Source organism: Oncorhynchus mykiss, chromosome 6 (assembly GCF_057628025.1).
Source record: "Oncorhynchus mykiss isolate SJ-2025 chromosome 6, ASM5762802v1, whole genome shotgun sequence".
In the NCBI taxonomy this organism is placed as follows: Eukaryota; Metazoa; Chordata; class Actinopteri; order Salmoniformes; family Salmonidae; genus Oncorhynchus; species Oncorhynchus mykiss.
The window spans coordinates 49213660-49222500 of NC_143027.1; the positions used below are offsets into that span (position 1 = coordinate 49213660).

The 8841-nt window shown below is 41.3% G+C and overlaps 1 protein-coding gene across 28 annotated transcripts in view; it reads left to right on the forward strand.

The window, feature by feature from the left end:
* LOC110526076 (far upstream element-binding protein 3) overlaps positions 1 to 8841 on the forward strand; it is a 79273-nt gene that overhangs the window by 48936 nt on the left and 21496 nt on the right. For all 28 annotated transcript variants that reach the window (XM_036980327.2, XM_021606682.3, XM_090238076.1 and 25 more), the window contains 5 exons: positions 3989 to 4087; positions 4374 to 4478; positions 4594 to 4696; positions 4907 to 5007; positions 5842 to 5983. In XM_036980327.2, coding sequence (XP_036836222.1) covers positions 3989 to 4087; positions 4374 to 4478; positions 4594 to 4696; positions 4907 to 5007; positions 5842 to 5983 — 550 coding nt within the window. The remainder of the gene's footprint in view (positions 1 to 3988; positions 4088 to 4373; positions 4479 to 4593; positions 4697 to 4906; positions 5008 to 5841; positions 5984 to 8841) is intronic.

Here is an 8841-nt window from a genome sequence, read left to right on the forward strand (position 1 = left end):
ATTAACTATTGGAATCAAAACTTAAAATATACTGATATAGGTACAAGATGGAGTGTTTGGAACATAACTAACAAAATTAGAGTTAACGAAAATGAATGCTTAACCCAGTATAAACTAATCTATAGAATGTATTATACAAGAAACAAAATTCACAAATTCTACAGCACAATGGCAGTGTCATATCTTAAGTGTGAAACTAGCAAGATCTCAATAATTCATGCCTTCTGGGAGTGCTATAAAGTCCAAAAGTCATGGGCAGACTTAGAAAGTTGGCTGTCAGAAGTTTTGCAAAGACAGATTACAATTAAATTGACAATCAGCATATTTCAAGACATGGCATATGGGGGTGCGGTGAGATATCCAATGGGGTGGACCATACTTTTCTGTACTTAAAAGCTGGAAATCAAATTATCCTCCATCACTATACCAGTGGATGAATCAGATTTATCTCCGTAGCACACATATACATTTAACAGTTCGTTTTAAGGCCATATGGCATAGTGCTACAAACAATGGAATGTTCCAGGGGATGAAGGATGAGTGTGGTTGTGAGACATACCTAAACTAACCTGTACCCCTGCACATTGACTGAGTACCGGTACCTCCTGTATATAGTCTCTTTGTTATTTTATTGTTTAGTTAATATTTTCTTAACTTCATTGTTGGTTATGGGCTTGTAAGTAACAACACCTGTTGTATTCGGCGCATGTGACAAATACGATTTTATTTGTATGGTTGCGGTGGGAACGTGGGTCTGAGCAGGTTGTGATGTTGTTAGAAATATGTGTTTTGTCTATTTATTGTGTTTATGTATGGTTATTGTTTGAAAAATAATATAAATAAATAAGACACCAGGACTGAGCTTCTCAGTCCTTCAACATAAAAAATTATCCCTGGGAGGACCCCCTAGCAAGGGGCCTGGAATTGGTCAAACTCGCAGGTTTAATACATGTACAAAATTATCCTCTTTCCCTAAAAGCATGGTAGTCATGACTTTCTTACATGAAAAGGAGGTTAACTTGTCCCCAGACAATCGATCTGAGATGGATTTAATTTTCAGTCATGGGATTTTTGTTGTTGTTGCTTTAACCCCTGCGTGGGGTGTGTCGTGTCTTTACTATCATTAACTGAAGACTTATAGTTTTTTATCAAAGATGCTTTGTAATTAGCATTTTGTGTTGAACTAATCAGGCAAATGTAATTAACTAGGAAGTCGGGGCACCAAGGAAAATATTCAGATTACAAAGTTATAATTTTCCTAATATAACTTTTCAGATATTTTAATATCTGATCAATTAGTCTTCTGATTAATTACTTATTCTTTATTTTACCTCATGTTAGTCTCATTTGAATGAATGCTTATGAGTGTGCTGCTGCCTACCACCGCTCAGTCAGACTGCTCTATCAAATATCAAATCATAGACTTAATTATAATATAATAACACACAGAAATACGAGCCTTTGGTCATTAATATGGTCGAATCCGGAAACTATAATTTCGAAAATAAAACGTTTATTCTTTCAGTGAAATACGGAACCGTTCGGTATTTTATCTAACGGGTGGCATCCCTAAGTCTAAATATTGCTGTTACATTGTACAATGTTCAATGTTACGTAAAATTCTGGCAAATTAGTTCGCAACGAGCCAGGCTGCCCAAACTGTTGCATATACCTTGACTCTGCGTGCAATGAACGCAAGAGAAGAGACACAATTTCACCTGGTTAATATTGCCTGCTAACCTGGATTTCTTTTAGCTAAATATGCAGGTTTAAAAATATATACTTCTGTGTATTGATTTTAAGAAAGGCATTGGTGTTTATGGTTAGGTACAGTCGTGAAATGATTGTGCTTTTTTCGCAAATGCGCTTTTGTTAAATCATCCCCCTGCGTTGCATCGATTATATGCAACGCAGGACAGGCTAAATAAACTAGTAATATCATCAACCATGTGTAGTTAACTAGTGATTATGATTGATTGATTGTTTTTTATAAGATAAGTTTAATGCTAGCTAGCAACTTACCTTGGCATCTTACTGCATTTGGGTAACAGGCATGCTCCTCGTGGAGTGCAATGAGAGGCAGGTGGTTAGAGCGTTGGACTAGTTAACTGTAAGGTTAAAAATCTGTCGTTCTGCCCCTGAACAAAGCAAGTAACCAACCCACTGTTCCTAGGCCATTATTGAAAAAATGTGTTCTTAACTGACTTGCCTAGTTAAATAAAGATGTCCAAAAGTACCTATTTCCAAGTGTTATGAAAACTTGAAATCGGCCCTAATTAATCGGCCATTCCGATTAATCGGTCGACCTCTAATATTTACGCTCAGTGTGTCGTCGGGATCTCTGTTGAAAAGTTTGTTTCTGTTGAAGAGTTTGTCCGCCCTCTCTCTGTCGCGGTTAGAATGGATAGTTCAGAGTGACATTTATTCATGTCGTTATAGATAGATGTTTCGGCGGTTGTCGGTCTTTGCGTTCAATGATACTGAATTCCTAGCTGCAGACTTGTAATTAATATCAAAGACTTATTCTTATTCTGTCGGTATCGATAGTCTAAGAGTTTAATCAGGTGGATGGTTAAAAGATCCAGCAGTCTGGTCTCAAACCTTGGCCCTCTCGTTATCGAGATAAGCTGGTCTGCAACCTTTTGTCCTCTCGTAATTTAGAGAAACATGGTCTGTTGAGAAATTCTCACGGTGGGGGTTTTATTCGGAAGAGCAGAAAAGGGCTGTCTCATGACGCCAGGTCCTAACTGTGTTCATGGGGGCGTGCCAGTGACTTAAGTGAAACTTTACACAGAAATACGATTCTCTCGCATTACATCATTACATAGCATCCCATAATTTCACAAATAGTTTAATCATTCCTCATTCATCCTGTACAGCAATTAGATGCAAGCCTCATAACTGAGGCTATTATATAAACAGTGTTATGGTAATTTGGCCGTATTGTCTCCCATGAGTTTCACAAAATTGTACCAAACGGACCAGTTCGTAGCTGGATTCTTCACCGATCTGTTATACCTTCTCCAGAACATAAATGTTGTTCGGACCTCAAGTTTTGTGAGGTGGAAGAAATTCCTTTTTTCTCTCTATGAAAACTCTCTATACTGTGGCCATGAGGAGATGATCTGCTCCAGGATTTTATGACCTGAGGTCGCAGCAGCCTGAGTGTAGGAGATAGAGAGAGGGGGAAGGGGCTTGCTGTACCCAAAGAGGGCAACGTCATGACAGGTGCATTTTCCTGGCATGGTTTAGGTCTGCTCAACTCCTTAGAGGGAAAGGTAATCGCCAATAAATACATAGCCATTCTGAGTGATCACCTGCAACCTATGGTGAATCATTTATATTCTGATGGGAGTAGTCTCATCCAACATAATGCCCCAATCCACAGAGTGGTCACTGAATGGTTTGATGAGCATGAAAACGATGTCAACCATATGCCACGGCCGTCTCTGGGGTATCTTTTTTTTTAAAGCTGGCCTTTTTGGCATTATCTCAATAAAAGTGGTAAAATAACACAAAGCTATATCAAATCAGGTAATGCCAAATTTCTGTCTGAAGGAAGTATGCTTTGAAATTATTAAAATGCGTCAGAAGGTTATTGGAAAGTTTTAGGAAAACATCAGGGGTCAGGCAATCTTTGTGTATGATGTCATGTTCTTTAGAGAATCAATTGATTTTCCCCAGTCATTTTGTGCGGATTTGTGACACTCCCTTCTAACAAGCCCTGCACTGCTTGCAAGTGTCATAGATGGAAACGGAAGACATGGACATGAAAGTCTTAAGCTTACAGCATTGGGGTCATAATAGATAATAGCTCCAAATGTTCAAAGCTAGATACAATTGCAAGATTCTACACTGAACCTGCTCTGTTTGTCCCAGGATGGTTACGCGTATAACCACAGTTCTATGAATTAAGCGATGCGTTCAGCTGACTGAGAGGGAAACAACTTGCACAACACATTAATTCACTGTGTGTGATCTTTCTTAGGAGAGAATAGGAGTGAAGATGATGATGATCCAGGACGGCCCCATGCCCACCGGGGTGGACAAACCCCTGAGAATCACTGGGGATCCCTACAAGGTCCATGTGAGTGAAGAGTGGGTGGGGTGCGGCTTCAGTCGACAGCCACGGTGCACGCAGAATTATTTGCAGAAATCCTCACTTTTCAATCCAATACAGACCCTCCTCTACATTCCAGTGAGGCTTTCTGTTGACAATTATTTAGACTTTTTCTGATTTGTGATACAGATCATTTTGCACTTTGAAAAATGCATTAGGTGGTCACTCTTTACTCTTTGAAGATCCCGTTATTCCATCTGTCACCTCTGGGATGTACCGTCACGTGAATCCCATTTTCTTCTCCCCTTCACAGCAAGCGCGGGAATTGGTGATCGAGATCATCCGCGACAAATACCAGGGAGACTTGCACAGTGGCCGAAACGACTTTGCGTCAAGATTGGGTGGAAGTACTTTGGATGTAAGAATGCAATGTAGGGACGTCCAGTGAATGTCACAACCAATGACTATGGTGCCATTTTGAACACACCCTTGATGTTTGAGCTCACATGCTTCAGGCCAATCCCTCCCTTCAGGTGGCAGTACCCAGGTTTGCAGTGGGGATTGTCATCGGCAGGAGTGGCGAGATGATCAAGAAGATCCAGGGAGATTCCGGAGTGAGGATCCAATTCAAACCAGGTGTGTGCGTGTATTTCTTTTAACATATGTCAGATGTGTCATATGAACGAAGGTAGAGTTGGAATTATATTGGGGTATGCCATGTCTCTTATCGTACCATGACCAATTATATATGTGGAAAGGCGACTTTCTGTGTGTTGGTGTGTGGCTGTATCTGCTGTCAGTCACCACTGTTAGCTTAGTGTTGACCCTACTCCCTCCCACCAACAGATGATGGCATCAGCCCAGAGCGCATCGCCCAAGTGATGGGACAACCAGACAGGTGTCAGCACGCTGTCCAACTCATCAACGAGCTCACCCAAACAGCACAGGTACACACACACACACACACACAAAGACAGAACGAATGAATAGCTTGCAAGTAAACACTCAGAGCAAGGCACACATTGCACAGAACACACACATTATGGACAAGTAGAGTGCACACACAAACGCATAACAGCAAGCAAACACACATACACACTCGGCACAGAACACAAAACTCATGTGCCAAGCAAACACACGTACCACTTGTGATTCTTATTTCCCAGTCAGTTTATTTCCAACCAAGCTGCCTCTTGACCCATGGTTGCGTCCCAATGGCATCCTATTTCCTGCATACTGCTCTGGTCAAAAATAGTGCACTACGTATGGAATAGGATGTCATTTGGGACTTGGCCTATGTTGCTGGAGTCTCCTGGCGTGTATTGCTCAGGTGGCCATTACAAGAGAATTACCATTTAGATATGCAGATACGATCTGCAACTCCTAGTCAAATACAGTTTACAGATATGTCATACCTTTGGTTGACTTTGTAGGCGCAGACGATATCAGGGTTGATAAGATATTGTATGGCATGTATTTGAATATATTGTTTGAAATGTCTTATCAGAAGGACATTGTCAATAAATGTCACTCCATGCTTGGGTTAAGCACCCAGGGTATATCTGTACTAGGTGGTGAGTGTCTCGTTGCTGTATGTAAAAAGTTTTAATTTAATGTTGGATCATTATGCATCGCTGCCCTCTATTCTCATTGTATTTATTGTCTGTAATTGTCTTGATTTGTCCATTTGTCTATGCTTGATGATTTGTTTTAATGTATGCCACAAACAAAATTTCCCCATGGGGATAATAACGTCATTATCTTACATGTGATTGGAGCAGGAACGTGATGGCTTTGGAAGCTCTGGAGGACCAAGAGGAAGGGGACGAGGCCGCGGGGACTGGGTCATGGGCTCACCAGGGGGACTGCAGGAGGTCACCTACACAATACTTGCAGACAAGTGTGGTCTGGTGATCGGCAAAGGTAAGGCAACTCAGTCCCTCAGTGCCCAAAGCAGTGTAGAACCTCAGAGCTACAAACACAAGTGTACAGTGCATTCGGAAAGTATTGAGACCCCTTGACTTTTTCCACATTTTGTTAATTTACAGCCTTACTCTAAAATTGATTAAATTGTTTTTTTTCTTCATCAATCTACACACAATATCCCATAATGACAATGCAAAAACAGATTTTCAAACTAAAATATGACATTTACATCATTATTCAGACCCTTTACTCAGTACTTTGTTGAAGCACCTTTAGCAGAGATTACAGCCTCGAGTCTTCTTGGGTATGACGTTACAAGTTGACACGTGTATTTGGGGAGTTTCTCCCATTCTCTGCAGATCCAAGTTCTGTCAGATTGGATGAGGAGCGTCGCTGCACAGCTATTTTCAGGTCTCCAGAGATTTTAGATCGGGTTCAAGTCTGGGCTTTGGCTGGGCCACTCAGACATTGAGACCTGTCCCAAAGCCACTCCTGCGCGGTCTTGGCTGTGTGCTTAGGGTTGTGGTTCTGTTGGAAGGGGAACCTTAGCCCCAGTCTGAGGTCCTGAGCGCTCTGGAGCAGGTTTTCATCAAGGATCTCTCTGTACCTTTCTCCGTTCACCTTTCCCTCTATCCTGACTGGTCTCCCAGTCCCTGCCGCTGAAAAACATCCCCACAGCATACTGTAATTCTCTCACCACCATGTTTCACCCTAGGGATGGTGCCAAGTTTCTTCCTGACGTGACGTTTGGCATTCAGGCCAAGGAGTTCAATATTGGTTTCATCAGACCAGAGAATCTTGTTTCTCATGGTCTGATAGTCTTTAGGTGCCTTTTGGCAAACTCCAAGCGGGCTGTCGTGCCTTTTACTGAGGAGTCGTTTCTGTCTGGCCTGATTAGTGGAGTGCTGCAGAGATGGTTGTCCTTCTGGAAGGTTCTCCCGTCTCCACAGAGGAACTCAAGAGCTCTGTCAGAGTGAACATCGGGGTCAGCTCTCTGACCAAGGCCCTTCTCCCCTGATTGCTCAGTTTGGCCGGGCAGCCAGGTCTAGGAGGAGTCTTTGTGGTTCCAAACTTCTTCCATTTAAGAATGATGGAGGCCACTGTGTTCTTGGGGACCTTGAATGCTGCAGAAATGTTTTGGTACCATTTCCCCAGATCTGTGCCTCGCCACAATCCTGTCTCGGAGCTCTACGGACAATTCCTTTGACAATTCAAGCCGGTTGTTTCTCTGACATGCACTGTCAACTGTGGGACCTTATATAGACAGGTGCCTTTCCAAATCATGTCATGTCCAATCAATTTCATTTACGACAGGTGGAGTCCAAGTTATAGAAACATCTCTAGGATGATCAGTGGAAACAGGATGCACCTGACATCAATTTCGGGTCTGAATATTTATGTAAATGAGGTGTTTGTTTAAAAAAAATTAAAAAATCTAAAATCTTGTTTTTGCTTTGTCATTATGGGGTATTGTGTGTGTGTTTTATTTAATTAATTGTATATTAAGTCAAGGGGTCTGAATACTTTCCGAATGCACTATATGTCGTTCAGAACACTGAAATGTCCGAAATTCACTTAATTGTATTGAACCATTGTAGAAATATATGGATTGCCTTTACCACGTGTTTTCTACTCATTTAGCCTGATGCTGTAAATGTTGGAAGTATGTATGCGGATGACTCAACACTATACGCGTCAGCTACTACAGCGACTGAAATTACTGCAACACTCAACAAAGAGCTGCAGTTAGTTTCAGAGTGGGTGACAAGGAATAAGTTTGCCCTAAATATTTCTAAAACTATAAGCATTGCATTTGGAACAAAACACTCACTAAACCCTAAACCTCAACTGAATCTTGTAATAAATAATGTGTAAATTTAGCAAATTGAGATGACTAAACTGCTTCTTGTAACCCTAGATTGTAAACAGTCATGGTCAAAACATATTGATGCAGTAGTAGCTAAGATGGGAAGAAGTCTGTCTATAATAAAGCAATGCTCTGCCTTCTTAACAACACTATCAACCAGGCAGGTCCTACAGGCCCTATTTTTGTACCTTGACTACTGTTCAGTCGTGTGGTCAGGTGCCACAAAAAGTACTTAAGAAAATTGCAATTGGCTCAGAACAGGGCAGCACGGCTGGCGCTTGGATGTACACAGAGAGCTAATATTAATAATATGCAAGTTAATCTCTCCTGGCTGAAAGTGTAGGAGATATTGACTTCATCACTACTTTTATTTATGAGAGGTATTGACATGTTGAATGCACCGAGCTGTCTGTCTAAACTACTGCACACAGCTCGGACACCCATGCATATCCCACAAGAGGTCTCTTCACAGTCCCACACAGTACTACATAGATCCCTTGTCTTGACTACATGGAACTCTATTCCACATCAAGTAACTGACGCAAGCAGTAAAAATTGTTATAAAAACACCTTATGGAACAGCTGGGACTGTGAAGCAACACAAACATTGGCACAGACACATGCACGCATGCACACACACACACAGTGGGTGTATGAGGGCACACAGTGTATTGTTAAATCTGTGAATGTATTGTAATGTTTTTAAAATTGTATTAACTGCCTTAATTTTGCTGGACCCCAGGAAGAGTAGCTGCTGCTTTGGCAGCAACTAATGGGGATCCATAATAAATACAAATACCTGTGTCTGTAACCTACAGAAGTATATATTTGTTGTTTAATACATGTCCGAATTTGATATGGCCCATTGGGTTTACCAGTCAGTCTGTAACTCTGAAATTGGTATCTTTGAGGTTCTACTGTATATCATATTGTTAGGGGGCAGTATTTTCATTTTTGGAGAAATAAAACGTTCCCATTTTAAACGGGA